We start from the raw sequence: 20,041 nt of genomic DNA on the forward strand, positions 1-20,041 counted from the left end.
TCTGTAATCCCAGTTCTCTAAGTAAACATTTTAGTCACTCAGTATGTTTATCCATAAAAATTACCTCCTTGTGCAGGGAAGTCCGTGCTTTTCAATTCCCTGGTCTTTGTAAGTATGAAAATCACCTGCAATGTTAGGCTCAGAGTTTGAAAGCAGTCGCAGTAAAAAGAAGATGTGGATGGTATCTGTTCAGAAAGTCAGCCTCAGTCATAAGGTGCCAGATTTATGTGGTGGTTAACTGGTGCATCTTCATCTTTAGGCAGCATGGACACAGCCTATATGACAACAACTCTTGGGAAATTATTAATATTTTTATTGTTACTGCTGTCCTGGGGACGTATTGTTCTTCTTATGCAAAGATGATGACAGTGAGCAGGACATGTGGCCTGGCTTATTTGTCTCCTAGGACACGACTGAAGCGACTTAGCAGCAGCAGCAGCAGCAGCAGCAGCAGGAGTGATAGACTTGTATTGATCTCCATACGTTTTCTCCCACTGCCAATGTGAAATGCATTTTCAAGTTAACTGGGTGGAATTAGGGATCTCATCAGTGACAGCAGATCAGATACCACTCTTCTGATTGTTAATCTTAAAGATTTTGAGCAATGGGTCCCAAACTAAGAAGTAAGGAACTGAAGCAGGTACAAGGTCAGGATATGAGAGTACCTACAGGAACTTATTCAAAGTATGCATGCTCAGGTTGTCCTCTAATTCCAGGGACTCCTTTAATACCCTCTCTTAAAAAAAAAATCTGTTTAAAATGCCACTCTACTCTCACTGTCTTCTTCACTTTTATGCGTGAACCTACCTGATTGCATATATTATGTTACATTGCAAGACAGTTGATACATAGATGGAATCTGGGTTTCCTGTTGCTGCCATAACAAGTTACCACAAAGCCTTTGTGGCTTAGAACAACATAAATGTATTATCTTATAGTTCTGGAGGTCAGAACGTGGGCAGGACTGCATTCCTTCTGGAGGTTCCAGGGGGGATTCATTTTCTTACCTTTTCCAGCCTCTAGAGGTCACTTATGTTCATTGACTTCAGGCCCTTTCCTCCATCTTCAGAGTCAGCAATACATCATCTTCTCTCCCCTCTGACCTATGCTTCCCTCTTATAAGGATTTTTGTGGTTATGTTGGGCCTGTCTGGATAAACCAGGATAATCTGCCTGTCTCAAGATCCATCCTTAACTTAACCACATTTGCAAAGTTTCTCTTACCATGTAAATTGACATATTCAGGAGTTCCAAGGGTTAGAATGTGGAAACCCCTGAGGGGTCGTTATTGTGTCTACCATAGATGGTAGGTAGGTAGGTAGGTAGATAGGTAGATAGATAGATAACAGAGTTTTAAGTAAGGTTACCCCAAATCAGACTATCAAATAGGAAAGATAAAATCAACCAAAAAGGGTCGAAGTCCTGGCCTCAACTCCCCATTGTCATGAGTAATCAAACAGGTCATCTAGGAAGACCACACCAATATGGCAATGATCAGATGTCCTATGAGAATGATTCAAGACTGCCTGGATAAGAGAATGGACCAATAGATGGAAACTAAAGAGAGAATTTAGCTAACACAGTTTAAGGAAGAATTTTCATGCAGTCATAATGATGCAAAAATAAGATAGGTTACTCTTGAGAGAAATAAATTCCCTGTTATTCTGTTAAAATATATATAAAACTAATGACCATTTGGGCTTCCCTGGTGGCTCAGAGGTTAAAGTGTCTGCCTGCAATGCAGGAGACCTGCATTCAATCCCTTGGTTGGGAAGATCCCCTGGAGAAGGAAATGGCAATCTACTCCAGTACTCTTGCCTGGAGAATCTCATGGATGGAGGAGCCTGGTGAGCTACAGTCCATGGGGTCTCAAAGAGTCAGACACGACTGAGCAACTTCACTCTTCACTCAATGACCATTTTATGGGGATATTGCAAAAGGGAATTCAAAAGTAGAAAGGGGCTGAAGTAAACAAATTTATGATCCTTTCCAACCCAGGTCTCTGGGAACCCATAATGTGTTCATGTAACAAAAACAGGAGAGGGGTAAGTCACATCCCACGTGGAACTCTCACACTGTTTGTGTGAGAGAGTAGAATGGCTAGAAGCTCAATTCTGGGTTTGGTGGATCTACTTTCAAATCCCCCTCTGCACTACCTCATTGGCAATTTATTTAACCTTACTGAGCTTCAGTTTCCTAATCTGTAAAGTATTTGTGTTGTGAACATTGAGCTTGACAATGTAGATCAAAAGATCTTAGCAGTCTCTGGCACACAGGAAGCATTCAAGATGGTAGCTTTAGAAGAGGATATTAAAATGCACGTTAACTAGCACAAGCAGCCTGATCTTCGGTCGTAGAGCCATTTGACCACTCTGTCAGGTCTCTACCATCCTCACTAGTGGAGGGATTAGAAACAAGCAATAACAACAACAAAACCCCCACAAATCTCTGTCCTGACAAGCTTCATGGGCAGAGTGCGGGGCTACTTACATAGTGTTGGCTGCCACTGCACAGCTCGGAGCGATGATCATCAGAGTCGCCTGGATCTGGTAATTGGGGTACAGCAGGCGTTCACATGCCAGGTACACCAGCACACCTGTCACCACCCAGATGCATAGGATGGATAGCAGGGCCCAAGGATCTCTAGGGATATAAGCACAGAGACACCCATGCACAAAGAATCTGCAAACCACCTTAATTTCCCCAAGACTCAAAGGACATTAATGCTCCACCTCCCCACCAAAGAAAAGAGGCCTCACAGTACTTCACTTAGTCATTTACAAAGCAGAAGTGTGGATGAATTTTAGTACTAAGATGGGACACTTTCTTGTTGCATTCATAAAATACTAGTTCATTATGCTCCATATTACTAAGTAATTTTCAGCAAAATTTTAAAGCATATTAATTGCTGCCTGCCCTTGCTGTTTTCCTGAGGGATTTTAATTTAAACAGGTGCTAAAATGATTGAAAGTTATTAAGAGATGAAATAATGAGACACAAAGGGTAAAATGTGTTTAGAAACTCTTAATTCTGCCATAAAACATTTACAACTTGCCAGCGCTGTAAAATAGTAGAAAGGGAAGGTTTCAGAGGCTTAATGAAAATGAGTTTCATTTGCCAACCCAACATACTATAAATACAGAGGCAAACTCCAAGGTATGTCAACTCTCTAACTGCATTTTATGGGCAAGAGTAAGGAAGAAAAGTATCAGAATAGAGGCATTCGCATGACTATTTAAAGATAAGACAGTGTTCAAGTTTTCCACTGAGCAAAGCATGCTTGCTTACTTAGAAGCTCCTTAAGCCTCACCTTGATCTTTCACTCAACCTTTTCGATCAGTTCTAAAACCCTACAAGGCTCTAGAAAAACTCTGTGAGTCAGTGGTCAGGCACATCCCATAATTTTGACCCTCCCCCCTTCTAAGTAGAGCAATGTAACATTTCATTTCCCAGACTTCAGTTATTTACATACACAATTTATGATTTTTGCTATTTCCACATGCCCCCTGTCTCATTGGCCACTTAGCACTCTATTCTTTTATTGAGGTATGGTTGATGGACAAAGTTATATAAATTTCAGGTGTATGAGATAGTGATTCAGAATTTTTTAAAGTTTTATTCCACTTATAGTTATTGCAAAATGTTGGGTAGATTCCCTGTGCTGTATAATATATCCTTGTAGCTTATTTACTTTATGTATAACAGCTTGTACCTCTTAATCTCCTATCCCTATCATGCTCCTCCTCCTTCCCTCTCCCCTACTTTGTTTTATTTTTTAGATTCCACATATAAGTGGTATCATATAGTATTTTTCATTCTCTGTCTGGTTTATTTCACTTAGTAGAATGTCCTCCCTGTCCATCCATGTTGATGCAAATGGCAAATTTCTGCTTTTGTTATGGCTGAGTAGTATTCCATTGTGTGTGTGTGTGTGTGTGTGTGTGTGTGCGCGCCCATCTTATCTTTATCACCTCATCTGTTGATGGACACTTTAGGTTACTTCTATATCGTGGAAATTAAAATATTGTTGCTGTGAACATTGGGTGCATGTATTAACATTATCTTTATCTAAACTCACTTTTTATACTTACCTTATTCCTAAACAAAGTTATCCATGAAATTATATGTTTGATGTACTAGTTGATTTTCACCTATATGTCTGTGGCTGCTGCTTCTAAGTCACTTCAGTCGTGTCTGATGCTGTGCAACCCCATAGACGACAGCCCACCAGGCTCCCCCGTCCCTGGGATTCTCCAGGCAAGAACACTGGAGTGGGTCGCCATTTCCTTCTCCAATGCATGAAAGTGAAAAGTGAAAGTGAAGTCGCTGAGTCTTGTCCGACTCTTAGTGACCCCATGGACTGCGGCCCTCCAGGCTTCTCCATCCATGGGATTTTCCAGGCAAGAGTACTGGAGTGGGGTGCCATTAGGTGCTGCCTAATATGGTAGCCATCAATCCAATGTGGCTGTTTAAATTTAAAGTAAAATTAAATATCCAGTTTTTCACTAGCACTAGTCACATTTAAATTGCTCCATGGCCATAGTGTACTATCTATTGTACAACATTTCTCTTGAAACAGAGAGTTCTGTTGAGCAGCCCTGGCCTTCTGGAGTGTCAATTCTCATTGACCTCCATGGCCAGGAGGAGAAAGCTCAAGTAGCAATCCAAATTCTGAGTCCTCCCTGTGTTTACAAAACAGCTTTGACCAACGGTATCAGAAAGGGTAAAATACAGGTAAAAATTTATGAGGATCAATGATGGGTACTCAGTCAAAGGTACATGTTTGCCAAATGTAGCCCTATTAGGGGCTGAAAAGCATCTTTAACTCACAATGTCACCAAGTCCTTTTATTGATGTTTATTTCCTCAATTCTCCCTCTCCCTCTCTTTCTCTGAATGTTAAAGGAAAGACAGTGCTAAACACCTCTGATGATAAATTGTTTGGCATGAAATTGTTGTTATTGTTCAGTCAAGCCAAATCATGTCCAACTCTTCGCAACCCCGTGGACTGCAGCATGCCAGGCTTTTCTGTCCCTCACCATCTCCCTGAGTTTGCTCAACTTCATGTCCATTGCTCAGAAATGGCACTCAACCATCTCATCTCATGAAATTAGAACTTTCTATCGTTCTAAGCGTGAAAAACCACAGTTCATAATCGTCAGGCTACAACCTGTGATCTGCGTCTAGTGGCACCTTTTAGTGAAGGCTGTCTGTGTTAGCATGTTGGCCAAAGCTCTGCCCTCAGGTCTCTTTCACGTTGATCTTCTCAACTGGTGTGAAAATATGGAGTTGTAACTCTTAGTATAAATGATTTTTACATTCATCCAGAAGCTCCTCTTATTCCTCTGACATAAGAAATAATACAAAGGAGGAGAAGTAGAGAGGCAGTATGTGTTGAAGAGATGGGTAGACTGTAAAAATGAGCCACAGTAAAAATTTCCCAGACTGTAAAGCCTCATCATGCCTGGTCCCCTTCCTAGACAAGAGCAAGCCATCACCCATCAAAGACCCAGCTCTAAGAAGAGACGAAGAGTAAACTTTCCTCCCCTCTTCCCCCTCTTCCTTCTCCTTTTCTTGTGGTTGTTGATGGTTGTTTAAACAAGATATCCAGGTGAGCCATCCACTGAATGGCTAAATGCCATGTGAACTGGAAAGTCCATATTCTATTCCCAACCCCTCTATGGGAAGTTCTTCAGTCTTTCCAACTCTCTGGGCTCTCTGTGCTTGATTTTGCAAAATGTCAGAAGCTTCACCCCGCCCTCTCTCCCAGATGCCAAGTCTTTTAATGAATAACATCATGGCTGTTACCACACACTGAGATTCTTGGGCTGAGGTGGCTGCTAAAATGACGCACATGTTCCTGTTGCCCCATCGGAATAGAGGTAGCCGCCATGAATCTGGCTATTAGTGGTGTTAGCACTGAGAGTACACATCCCCATATGCATGTCTATTTCACTCTGTGCACCAGAAGGTGTGCCTCTAAGGGATTTTCAAACAAAGCTTTGCTTCACCCCTTCCATTTTTGTCCTTGATTGGACTCTGCAGCATTACTCTGCCTCGATGCTCAGTTGATGAACTATACCTGCTCGGCGCCATCCAAAGATTAGCCGCTTGGAGGGGGGCTTTGATGACAAGCACAAGGAGAAGAGACTGAGCAGGAAACTGGTCAGGTCAATTAAGAGATGGGCAGCATCCGTGATGACAGCAAGACTCCCAGCAACGTGCCCACCTAGGGGGATACAGAATAGGAAATGGGTTAGGGCCCCACGGTGCCACCAGATCGTATGTGTACTAACCACAGTTTGGTGCAAACGCCTCAGACTCACAGAACTGAAGACGAGAAAGGGTCTTAACTTGGATATAATCTACATTGTTTTGACAAGTAAGGAAACTGAGACTGAGAGGGTGAGTAGAATTTGAACACGTAGAAATGAATTGCACACGAGAGGCCATTCCTGGAAGAGCTAAAGTACAGAGATTAGAAAGTGGGGCACATTTGAAGAACATTCCAGTTAGATTGGGGCAAAAGGATTCAAAAAGGAAAGTATAATAGGATGAGACTGGAGAGGTGCAGGCTGGATTGATAGGGTCTCCAGACTGAGGGCCTGGACTTTGTCTGTAAACCGGATGACACAGTCCGGCCCACTGATGTGTTATTGTTTGATGTGTAATTTTACCGTAGTCTTCACGACTTCCTTCCACTCCATTAGTTTATCTTAACCACCTGGGCTTGAAATGAATATTGGGGAGGAGTAAGAAGAAAAGGCAGGCACCTTCCAATGAGATCCTTTTAAAAAATGTTTATTCTATATTGGAACATAGTTGATTTACAATATTGTGTTAGTTTCAAGTGTGCAGCAAAATGACTTAGTTGTTCATATACATATACCTATTCTTTTTCAGATTCTTTTCCCATATAGATTATTATGGAATACTGAGTAGAGTTCCCTGTGCCATACAGTAGGTCCTTATTGATCATCTATCCTATATATAGTAGTGTGTTTATGTTGATCCCAAACTCCTAATTTATCTCCCCCCTACCTTCCCCTGGCTTCCCTGGTGGCTCAGACAGTAAAGCGTCTGCCTGCAACACAAGAGACCCAGGTTCAATCCCTGGGTCAGGAACATCTCCTGGAGAAGGAAATGGCAACCCACTCCAGTATTCTTGCCTGGAAAATCCCATGGACAGAGGAGTTTGGCAGGCTACAGCCCATGGCGTCTCAAGGAGTCAGACACGGCTGAGCAACTAACACACACACCTTCCCCCTTGGTAGCCATAAGTTTATCTTCTGTGTCTGCAAGACTGTTTCTGTTTTGTAAATAAGTTCATTTGTATCATGTTTTTAGATTCCATGTGTAAATAATATCGTATTGTATTTCACTTTCTCTGACTTATTTCACTTGGTATGATCATCTTGAATGCAGCAGCAATCCAGTAAAGCATAGGAAGGGAACCCAGACCATAGGAGACCTGCCTTGTTGTCTGTTTGGTTTGTTCCCTGCACTCCCGTTCAGTTCTCCGTTGAGAAAAGACCTCCAACCTCTAAAACAGAAGTCAAAGAGCAGCTTTGTCTTTTCTCAAACAGGGCTTGTTGCTTGAGTGCGATAACCTTTATTGCTCTTGTTCCATCTTCCCAGCAAAGCGCTTCTGCTGATGGATTAGTCCTCCCAGAAGCTGTTTATCGCCTTGTGTATTGCAAAGTGATGGAGTCTGTCAGTCATCAGCCCCTCCATCATCAGACTCACCTTGTCTCAACTAATGATTTTGAAAAATTACATATAAGGTTCATAATTGCAGTAATCCCCACAGATTGCTGGCTCTAGCTGTAGTTAATAACTGGTTTGTCAAAGTTTAATGGTCTGAAGCAAAATCGTCTTCAAGCTTGTTACTGAGCTGTCAGGGCAAAAATCGGAATGATTCATTAGCCAAAAAGCAACATTTTGCTAACAAATCAGTTGTCCTTCCAATTATCCTCTAATGTTGCTCTGTCTGCCAAACTTGGGCCTGATAATAAAGCTGTGTTAATAATGCATTATTTCTTCCCAGAGGAATGACTACATGCAGATAAGCAGCATGCTACAATCTTAGCAATGAATGATGGTGATGATTCTGTATGCTGGGCTAAAATCGTAGCTTCAGTCAAGGAAATGACATCTTATAGGAGTTCTTCCACAGACTCAGCCAAGTCAGGAGGCACCCAGGAAAGAAAAAGGACTTACTTTGGAAGAAGCATGTTTGTATGGAGACCCAGGAACTGAGAACCATTTTAAAACCATCTGAGCTTCTTATAATAACAGTCCAGAAAACTGTGGGCCCTCATTCTGAGTCTTATGGAGTAAATTGTTTTTAAGAGGTCAACTTGGCTGAACTGCCATTTGCTTCTGAAAGCATGGGGATATTATCGACAATTAATTGAATCATCCCACCTGGATGTATGGAGCCCTTATGGTGCACAGTGTAGGGGCAGGGTGTACAAAGATAAACAAAGTGAAACGAAGCACAGGCCCTCTCTGCAGTGATCTCATCGTTTGATGCTCACTGTCCAGAAGACAGGCGACATGAGCAAAGGGATCAGAAAGCCACTGTCACTGGGAGCCCTGAAGAACTTTCCACAGAAGGGATGAGTAAGAAATAACTAGAAAGGAAGTGTTTTTCAGGAAGCGATAAGAGCATGAACAAAAACAGAGAATTGAAAGAACAGGGCACCTTCGTTGAAAAGTAAAAGGGGTGAAACTTTGCCGACAAAGGTCCGTGTAGTCAAAGCTATGGTTTTCCCAGTAGTCATGTACAGATGCGAGAATTGGACCATGAAGAAGGCTAAGTGCTGAAGAATTGATGCTTTCCAATTGTTGTCCTGGAGAAGACTCTTGAGTGGTCCCTTGAGAGACTGCAAGGAGATCAAACCAGTCAATCTTAAAGGAAATCAACCCTGAATATTCATTAGAAGGACTGGTGCTGAAACTGAAGCTCCAGTACTTTGGCCACCTGATGCGAAGAGTTGACTCATTGGAAAAGACCCTGATGGTGGGAAAGATTGAAGGCAAAGGGAGAAGTGGGTGGCAGAGGATAAGATGGTTGGATAGCTTTACTGACTCAATGGACATGAATTTGAGCACACTCCAGGAGATAGTGGAGGACAGAGGAGCCAGGCATGCTGCAGTCTATGTGGTCACAAAGAGTCAGACACGACCTAGCAGCTGAACAACAACACCAGGAGGGGTGGAGTGTTGGAGGAATAATGGGCAACGAGACAGGAAGGGTGGCTTCGGCCCATTGTAAGGTGTCACACATCACACTAAAGGACTTGAATGTTATCCCGTGGGGGAGAGGAATCTTTCTATGATTTTGAGGCAAGGTTATGCCATGCTCAGGTCTGTATTTAAGCAGGAGATCTTTGCCGGTAATAGGGAGGATGACTCGGAGCCGAGAGAAGCTGAAGGTTAAGACACAGCAGGAATAGCCAAAGGGAATTGCAATACAGGCATGAAGCGAGGCAGCAACAGTCATATTCCCGGAGTACTTGACACAGTGTAGAGAGCGAGGCACTGAGAGCAATGTAGGAGAGGCGCTAAGGACTGCGTCCTGGAAACAGACTCTTCTAGGCCTGGTGGGTGGAGACGACCTTAGACAAGCAGGGGAGATGTTGGGTCTGGGTCTCATATTCACCTCAGATCTGGAGAGTTCGTGTCACACACTCGTGATGTTCTTCATGAAGAGCAGAGGCATGCTGACAGGAAGGAGAGAACTGAGTGTTCATCTGACAGTTGCAGTCTTGTGTCCTAGAACTAGACTACTCCCAGTATATGTTGTTAAGTCATATTTTAAAAATTGTTTATGAGTAGCATTATTACGCTATATATAATGTTATGTCAGAAATTCATGATGTCATTGTTTTAAAAGTATGTCACACACATCACAGTTTGCTTTGGCACATTTTCTTAAATTTTTAGTACCAGGAACCTCAAAAAATATAAGTAACCTAAGCCACTAAGACACTCTGGCTCTAGTACAAAACAGGTACCCTTATTAATCAAGCTTGTGGTTGTCACACCACCCAGCTTTGGCCTTCTCATATTAAAAGAGAATTTTTTCTGCCTCTGAGATACTTACCATCTTCCCCAGCCTGCTGCCAGCTCTGTATTCCTGTCCAGCAAGCTAGTGCTTCCTCCATCCTTGCGTGACTCTTAACAGTCCTACCTCAGGATGTCTTTCCCTGGCCACTCTCATTTTCTTCCAGAAATGGCCATACTTGAGCTTACTTCTGTGGGTTCTCTGTGTCTGTATATCTGTCTTCTTAAGTACAGATGCATATTTACATATGCAGTATAACTCTGCTTAATGGCCTTTCTACAGTTAGGACCTTTCACCAGCAATCAGAAAGTATTCCAATTCCGTAGGTTCAGAGGCCCATTCGCAGTGGACACGCTGATGCTTGTGGTCTCCTTTAATTCCTTCTTCCTATCTGCCCTGTACCCTGTGGCCAGTTCTTTCTCTAAACACAGCTCTATGACCTTGTTCTCTCCTGTTGTAAATGTCAGTTACTCCCCAAGGCCTCCAGAATAAATCCAGATTCCTCAGCCAGGCTACTCAGCCTTCTGGAACCCTCAACCACCATTCTAGTTTCATTCTCCACTAACCATGTTGTACCACGTACCACTGCCTCTAGTTCTCTCAGTTGTTAAGTCATAAACACCCAACGCAAACCACTTTAAACAGCAAAGTGATCATTTATTGGCTCAAATAACAGAATAAATCTGGGTGGGATTGGATCAGGTACAGCCTAACCGTAAGATTCAAAAAATCTTATTGGGGCTCTGCTCTGGCTCCGATTTATTGCTTTTTATTTTTCTGCTGAAGACAAACTTTCTCCTCTTCAGCAAAAAAAAAAAAAAAAAAAGTGGGTCTCTGAGTTTATATCATTTCAGCGTAGTGTTTTAAAGGAAAACGAGAGAGCTTTTTCCCAAATCTCCTTGTATAAAGACCGAGAGATCCTGATTTATCCAGCTTGGCATCTCACATCCCACTGTGCCTGTGAACTTGAAGTGCTGGGGCCAGAAGGACCAGAGCTGCCACCGGGACAATAAGTTTGAGAAAACCTTATTGGACAGGTAATGCCAGCCCAATGCAAACAGGGGCACCCAAATATAGCTACACATCAGAATCACTTGACTTGCTTTGTAAGAATACAGATTTCTTGTCCTGATGCTGACCTACCCACTCAAAATCTTTCCAGGTGAAGCTGATATTTATGATCTCCTGGGCCACATGCAAGGCCCTGAATGTGAAAGGCCCTTCTCATCTCCCTCTTTGCCACCTTTCAACTCCTACTCATCCTTCAAGGCTTTGTTCAGACCCACATCCTGCAGGAGGACCCTCCAGATTCCCAAAAGTCATCTGGTAACACTACTTGCTTTCTCTGACTTTGTCAAAAATGGTTTTAGAAAGGCAGTGAGCTGTGAGTTGGGGTCTTGAATGATGGTCAGGGTTTTGACGAGTAGAGAGAATGAGAGGGCTTTTTCATATAAATCAAAAGGCATAAGCAAAGGTTACAGAGACCTTAAAGTGCAATGATTATTTTGCATAGAATGAATAAATAGCTGAAACAGAAGAAACATCACATAAGGAAGTAGTAAAAGTAGAAGATTGATAGTTTGGCAGCCAGATGGTGGAATAACTTGAAAGCCAAAGTCGAATTTTTCACTTTGTCCAGGATGCCAGTTTTCCAATGTATTGATCTCTTTTCACTTGGGGCAGCCAAGTAGAGCTTAACACAGAGAAAGCCCCGGAGTCAGCCTCTTTCTGCTGCAAGGATACTTTCAGTTTATCTCTGTGCTCAGGAAAATTTCCTGTGCTTGCTATGATGGGGAAAAGGTTGTGAAGGACTGAAATGGCAAAGGTGAGCCACTGGAGAATTTTGAAGACAGAATTAACATAAAGAGAGCAGTGTTTTAGGAAAATTAGCTCAATATCAATACAATTCGAATTCCAAATGATTTTCTGTCAGTAGCCATTGAATTCCTTTACTGACAACATCACTTTCTTCTGACTCTAAAGCCAGATTTGAACTTATAGACTATTAGAAATGAGAAGGAAAGGAGGAGATTGATTTGCTTTCTCAAAGTGAGTAGCTTCTCATTTCCCCTCTAAAAATGTGTCGTTTTAGAAACAAAGTGACAGGGCATGGAAAGGTACTAAGAGGAAACTGAGTTTTGTGAATGAGAGACCATCTCATTCCAGAATATTAATTAGACATCACCTGGGGAGATTATGTGTCTGTTCTCAGCATCCACATGATTTCAGGGCAAAGCAATAGAAGAAAATTGTGGAGAAAACAAGCCAGTTTATACATCCTGCGAGGTGTGTTCACATGGGGGTGGTGTGTGTGTGTGTTCAGTTGCCAAGTCATGTCCAGCTCTTTGCAACCCCATGGACTGTGGTACGCCAGGCTGCCCTGGTTGCTTAGATGGTATGGGGTGGGGTGGTACCAGTACTTTATCTGTAAGGCTATGAATTTCCAGTATATCACTTTTTCATATCATGTTTCAAATGGATTCTGTTTTTTAGATTTTCCATGTTGTTGATCTCTTATACAAGCAATTGAAAGTTGTGTACAATCTCATGAAATTTCCTTAATAAAAAAAAATGCCTCTCCAGTATAGATATCAGTGGATTTCCAGAAGGAGCTTTCCAGATTGGAGCTGCTAAAAGTAACTGCTTGGCAGCTCTATCAAGTTATTAAGTCATTCATTCAAAAGACTTACCCTGGCTCTAAAAATTATATGGCATTAATTTTTTTAAATTTGACTAGAAGGTTATTTACCAACTCTGGATTCATCTTGAATTTGATTAAGGGTCTAGGCTCTCTTCCCTGATGCTGGGAAAGATTGAAGGCAGAAGGAGAAGAGGGTGTCAGAGGATGAGATGGCTGGATGGCATCACCAATGCAATGGACATAAACTTGGGCAAACTTCAGGAGATGGCATCCTGCAGTCCATGGAGTTGCAAAGAGTTAGACACGACTGGGTGACTGAACAACAACAACAAGCTCTCCTCAAGTTTTCTAGTTTCCAAAAGCTATGAAAGTCTATGTGTATAGGTCAGAAGACTCAATAGCTTGAAGAAACAAATTAATTCTGATTGCTTGCTATTGTAGTACAAAAAAATAGCTTAGCAAATTCTCCTTTAGCCTTAGATTATTATTAATTTAGCACCCATTTGGGATAATAAAGAGAAAATGAAACCAAAATATCAGTAAGAGAATGTAACAAGTAATAGTGGTAAGAGAGGTATTGAAAAATGAAAATGTTAGTTGCTCAGTCATGTCTGACTCTTTGTGACTACCTGGACTGTAGCCTGCCAGGCTCTTCTGTCCATGGAATTCTCCAGGCAAGAATTCTGGAGTGGGTAGCCATTCCCTTCTCCAGGAGATCTTCCCACCCCAGGGGTCAAATTCAGGGATCAAACCCAGGTCTCCCACATTGCAGGCAGATTCTTTACCATCTGAGCCACCAGAGAAGTCCCAAGAGTACTAGTTGCTGCTGCTAAGTCGCTTCAGTCGTGTCCGACTCTGTGCGACCCCATAGATGGCAGCCCACCAGGCTCCCCCGTCCCTGGGATTCTCCAGGCAAGAACACTGGAGTGGGTTGCATTTCCTTCTCCAGTGCGTGAAAGTGAAAAGTGAAAGTGAAGTCGCTCAGTCGTGTCCGACTCTTCACGACCCCATGGACTGCAGCCTACCAGGCTCCTCCGCCCAGGGGATTTTCCAGGCAAGAGGACTGGAGTGGGGTGCCATTGCCTTACTACTATATAGGTGGTTTATAATGTTACTTTAAATTATTTTGGTAAAAAAATTATAAGATAACATAGCATACCAAAACCTCTAGATTGTTCTTGACTATACATAGCTTTGTTATTAATAAAAAAGGATACAAATATATTAAATAAGAATATAACTTAAGATATTAAAAGATCCAGTAAAGACTAAAGCTCTAACAAAGAAACATAGAGGAAGTAAAAATATTTTTAAAGCCAAGGATTGTGAATTAGAAAACAGAAGGAAAATTAAAATAATATATTCAATAAAAAAAATTACCAATAAAATAAATAGACACCTACTATATGCAGATCAGGAAGCAACAGTTAGAACTGGACATGGAACAACAGACTGGTTCCAAATAGGAAAAGGAGTACGTCAAGGCTGTATATTGTCACCCTGCTTATTTAACTTTTATGCAGAGTACATCATGAGAAACGCTGGGCTGGAAGAAGCACAAGGTGGAATCAAGATTGCCAGGAGAAATATCAATAACCTCAGATATGCAGATGACACCACCCTTATGGCAGAAAGTGAAGAGGAACTAAGAAGCCTCTTGATGAAAGTGAAAGAGGAGAATGAAAAAGTTGGCTTAAAGCTCAACATTCAGAAAACGAAGATCATGGCATCTGGTCCCATCACTTCATGGGAAATAGATGGGGAAACAGTGGAAACAGTGTCAGACTTTATTTTGGGGGGCTCCAAAAATCACTGCAGATGGTGACCGCAGCCATGAAATTAAAAGACGCTTACTCCTTGGAAGGAAAGTTATGACCAACCTAGATAGCATATTCAAAAGTAGAGACAATACTTTGCCAACAAAGGTCTGTCTAGTCAAGGCTATGGTTTTTCCAGTGGTCATGTATGGATGTGAGAGTTGGACTTGTGAAGAAAGCTGAGCACCGAAGAATTGATGCTTTTGAACTGTGGTGTTGGAGAAGACTCTTGAGAGTCCCTTGGACTGCAAGGAGATCCAAACAGTCCATTCTAAAGGAGATCATATGAGACTATCATGTTCCATTGTATGATAATATATTTTACAATTTCTGAGATGAATCAATTTAGAGATTTATAAATAACCAAAATTTACTCAAGAAGTAGAAATTTTTGATATGTCCATGAATGAGAAAGAAGCTAAAATATATCAAAAGATTATATCCAAGAATGTCTCTGAAGTCAGAAAATTTATTAGGGAGTTCTTAAAAAGGAAAGGTTCAACACCATATAAACTTTTAGCTTTTTTATATAAAAAGGAAATTATTAAAACTAAATTTTTCATTTCAATATGCATAATTCAGATTCAAAAACCTAGAAAAGTAGTTCCAAATAGAAAGCTATAGTTAAATTTCAATGACGAAAAAAGGTATAAAAATCCCAACAAAAGGATCAGTGACTCAGATTGAGCAAGGCATTGAGAGGATGGTCCACCAAGTCAAGTTCAGAGGCACCATATGGGAGCCTAAGAACATAAGCTCTGGATTCAAACTGCCTGCCACTGATAGGTATGTTACTAAAGTCAATACTTTACTCTTTGTGCTTCAGATTTATGGTCTATAAACTGCAATTTATAATAGGACCTATCTCTCAGGAATGTCATCAAGGTTAAGTAAGGTACTTCATGGAAAGCACTCATCGCAGCTCCCAGCACATAGTAAGCATAAATAAATATTAGCTGTTGTCATCATAATGTCAGAAATGCATGGTGTCTCTTAATACAATGCACATCGACAATAGGCCAAACGTTTTAAAACAGAATGAACTTAAAAGGTTTTTGATTAAAAGGCAATACTCATCCTTGATTATTTGTTAACCATTAAAAAACTAGGAGGAGAAGAAGAATACTTTGTTAACATAATAAAAATACTTAACCCCTCAGAAAATATTTCACTTAACAGTTAAATAGTTGAACGTATGACTTGATTTAACATTATTTAACATGATAAAATTATGAAACATACAGAAGAGAAGTAACTATTGAAAGCAAGGAGAAATAAACATCTTTGAACAAAAGAGGGTTATCTCATGGGATGGGGAGGAGGGATGACAGGAACAAGGAAAATTAACTGAGATACATTTGGAATGGCAATAGTTCAAATACATTATCGAATTCAAAGTGAATATACAAAATGAAAACTTTCCAAAATACAATAAGTAATGATCTACAAAGCAGGACGTGAGAAAAGGGAGACCCCACTCACCTCTGGAAAGAATAAACCAAACACACAAAACTACTATAAACCTTGCAAGAAATAGATTGGCCATGTCTTTAAACAAGCAAGCTAAAACCACAGAACCTTGAAGAGAGATGTAGAGTACTGGGGTAAATGGGGAAACATACCATATTCCCAGAAGGAAAAACTGAGTATTTTAAGAAGATTTGTGTTCCCAAATTAATTCATATACAATGAAATCATAATTAAATTTTGAAGGAAGCTGAACAAAATTATTTTCATGTTCAATTAGAATAATAAACAGGAGTGAACAGCTTTATGCATTTTTTCCTGTTAAAGCATAATGAGGGAAGAACAACAGACATTACAACATGTAAACCTACATTAATATGTTAACTGCTGACAGATCAGCAACACAGGTCAATAAAACACCTCAGAACCGAACTCTATTAAGTTCAAGAGGGAGGTGATGTATGTCTACTTATGGCTGATTCACGTTGTTGTTCAGCAGAAACCAACGCATTGTACAGCAATTATCCTCCAATTAACAATAAATTTAAAGAAAATAAAAAAGTAATATGGCGAAAAATCAATGGAGGAAATAATGAACTATTCCATAAATGATGCCGAAATCTTTGTTAGCTCGTTAGAAAGAGAATTTTCAATCCTGAGAGCATATATAATTTCATATCGATTTAAAATTAAATGTGAAAAATTGAACAACACAGTGATATTTATCTTCTCCATAGATAGGAAAGGCTTACTAAGCACTAAAATAGTGGAAGACTACTATAATAAAATAAATCAGTTCAAAATGAAATGTTTGATAGAATTACCTATATAAAATTGGAAACTTCTCTAAGGCAAACCAAAAATTAAACCAAAATTTTAAAAAAGTAAATGACAAATTAGAATAGTGCTTATAACAAATGTAACAGAAGTTTAAGATCCTAATATATAAAGAGCTCCCAGAGATCAATATAGAGAATTACAAAGTATCTGACAAAATACAGATCACTAATACATTAGCAGAGGGAAATAGAGATCACTAATAAACATGCAAATAATATTAACAGTAAAAATAAAAGGAATGCATATTAAAGCATATTCATCTATACATTAGCAAAGATTTTTGAAAGATTGAAATAAATTCTAGTAATGATTTGGAGAGAGTCATTCTGCAAAGGTGGCAGACCCAGGAATTGTTTTAAGCTTTCTAGATAGCAGTTTGACAATGTGCTCAAAGAAGTAATAAAAATATTCATATTCTTCAACTAACAATTTCCACTTTCAGGAATCTCTTTGAAGGGATAAACCAGAAAAGCAGGCAGTTTTATTCAAGATTTTTCACTGCATCATTGTCCATAAACAGGCAAAAAACTCCCTAAATTTCTAACAATGGAGAGATGGTTATGAAAATCACAAGAGCATATTATAGAATATTGTTCAGGCATAGAAATGTTTTTTGAAGATTATTTGATGGCATGGCAAAAAGCATTCACCATGCTCTCAGTTATATTTTAAAAATGTGTGAGCTATGAATAGAAAATATATTGTACAAAAATACTCCATAATGTTATTGGAGATTATCATTCAATTGTAGGATTTTGATGAATATTATTTTGCTTCCTTCTATTTTCCAACTTATCTACAATGAGCATATTGTTACTTTAAGTGTACAGAAAATACTTAGTCTCTTTTTAAAAGAAACAGTTTAGACAACCCTCCTGTAATGATGCGGGGGTTTCGTTTGTTTGCTTGTTTAATTGGAGACGTTTTGAGAAGTACTCACCCACGACCTCTGCAATCATGAAAACTAAGCATCCTCCTGAAGCAGCGCGGAGCTTCCACTTGGCGCAGGTTTGCTCCTGCGCCCTGTCCTCTGTGGCCTTGCGGTAGTGGTGGCAGTGATGGATGGCTCCTGCCTCCAGCTCCTCTGGCTTTTCTCCACGACACTGATCTTTATTCAAGGGTTTCTGCTGGAGTTCCAGGCTGTGGAGGAGTTTGACAGAAGCAAGAAGCCAACATGGTTGCAAACAAACTTCTCACTGACAGCCCTACGCATTCTCAGAACAGCTACGAGGACATTTGCTGACTAGCTCGGAACTTAGAATTCACAGCTCCTTCCAGGTGAAACATCCAGTGTAAGGAACAAGCAAGACATTCTCTTCTGAATTCTCAGTTTCAAGAAAGTTTTGTTTTTATGTAAGCAAACTCATATTTAGTGACTCTTGAGAGTCCCTTGGACTGCAAGGAGATCCAACCAGTCCATTCTAAAGGAGATCAGTCCTGGGAATTCTTTGGAAGGAATGATGCTAAAGCTGAAACTCCAATACTTTGGCAACCTCATGCGAAGAGTTGACTCATTGGAAAAGACTCTGATGCTGGGAGGGATTAGAGGCAGGAGGAGAAGGGGATGACAGAGGATGAGATGGCTGGATGGCATCACCGACTCGATGGTCGTGAGTTCAAGTGAACTCAGGGAGGCCTGGCGTCTGCAATTCATGGGGTCGCAAAGAGTCGGACACAACTGAGTGACTGAACTGAACTGAACCCCTGATTAGGGCTTCCAAGGTGACTCAGTGTGTAAAAGAATCTGCTTGCAATGCAGGAGACGCAGGCAGATGCAAGTTTGATCCCCGGCTCAGGAAGATCCCCTGGAGGAGGGCATGGCAACCCACTCCAGTATTCTTGCCTGGAGAATGCTATGGACAGAGGAGCCTGGTGGGCTACAGTCCATAGGGTCATAGGCATGACTGAAGCAACTAAGCACTCACACACACCCACAGCTCTAATTAAGAGGGAGCAAACGAGGGACTTCCCTGGTGGTCCAGTGGTTGAGAATCTGCCTAACAATTCAGGGCACATAGATTTAATCCCTGGTCCAGGAAGATTCCACGTGCAGTGGGGCATCTAAGCTTGCGAGCTACAACTACTGAGCCCAAGCACCCTAAAGCCCATGCTCCACAACAAGAGAACCCACCGCAACAATAGAAGCCACCACAATGAAGGAAAAAAAAAAAAAAAGCCTACGTACCTGCAACAAGGAGTAGCCCCCGATCGCTGCAACTAGAGAAAGCTTGCACGCAGCAAGGAATACCCAGTTCAGCCAAAGATAAATTCATTTTTTAAAAGAGATCAAAAAAAAAAAAAAAAAGGAGAAAGGAAGCAAATACAGTTTGATTCGTTTCCTTCCCAGCTACTTCACTGAAAAGATTTTGGGCACTGCTATAAATTTAGAAAGGGGCAGTGATGACATTATTATTACTATTAATGAGTAATGTGTGTATGAGCCAGCCTGGTGATGGAAATACTCACTGTGGCATGCCATCACTGTCCTTCTTCCCAACAGTCACATTGTTAATAGGTTATAAGCACTTTTTCCTGCTGAATCCATATGGACCCTTAACACAGCTTTGTAGAAATCTCTACCAATCTATCAAAATTGTAATGAGAGTTTGTTGTTGTTGTTCTTTAGCCGCTAAGTCATGTCAGACTCCTTTGAGACCCCTTGGACTGTAGCCCACCAGGCTCCTCTCTCCATGGGATTTCCCAGACAAGAATACTGGAGTGGTTTTCCATTTCCTTCTCCAGGGGATCTTCGCAACCCAGGTATCAAACTCACATCTCCTGCATTTGACAAGCCGATTCTTTACCACTGAGCCACTAGGGAAGCCCCATGAGAGTTAAACCTACTTGTACTTCCCAAAAGAGGTAGTGCATTTTTGTTCTATTCAAGTATAAAGAATTCATAGAAATATGGAACCATTTATAGAAATATAGAATTTCACAGATGCAAAGATTGTAGATGACATTAACCCAGTGCCACAGAGAGGAGCCTGTCGGTTACAGTCTACGGGGTCACAAAAGATCAGACACAACTGAACAACTAAACAACAAACAACACATTTCTTACTGAAGTAACTAGGATTCAGAGACTTTAAGTGATTTCCTGAGGTCAGATAGCTGGGAAATGGCAGAGCTGGGACTCCAAGCTCAGCCTTGTTTGCACTGTGCCCACATTGCCTCTCTATCTAAACATCAGTACGCTTAAAACC

General features: G+C 40.9%; 1 protein-coding gene across 1 annotated transcript in view; it reads right to left on the bottom strand.

Moving 5' to 3' along the window:
• Positions 1 to 20,041, bottom strand: part of SLC30A8 (solute carrier family 30 member 8) — a 40,492-nt gene that overhangs the window by 11,677 nt on the left and 8,774 nt on the right. The window contains 3 exon segments of the mRNA XM_027561278.1: positions 2,490 to 2,640; positions 6,081 to 6,227; positions 17,776 to 17,975. Of these exon segments, the coding sequence (XP_027417079.1) occupies positions 2,490 to 2,640; positions 6,081 to 6,227; positions 17,776 to 17,975 (498 nt within the window).

The sequence above is a fragment of the Bos indicus x Bos taurus genome, chromosome 14, assembly GCF_003369695.1.
Source record: "Bos indicus x Bos taurus breed Angus x Brahman F1 hybrid chromosome 14, Bos_hybrid_MaternalHap_v2.0, whole genome shotgun sequence".
Lineage (NCBI taxonomy): Eukaryota > Metazoa > Chordata > Mammalia > Artiodactyla > Bovidae > Bos > Bos indicus x Bos taurus.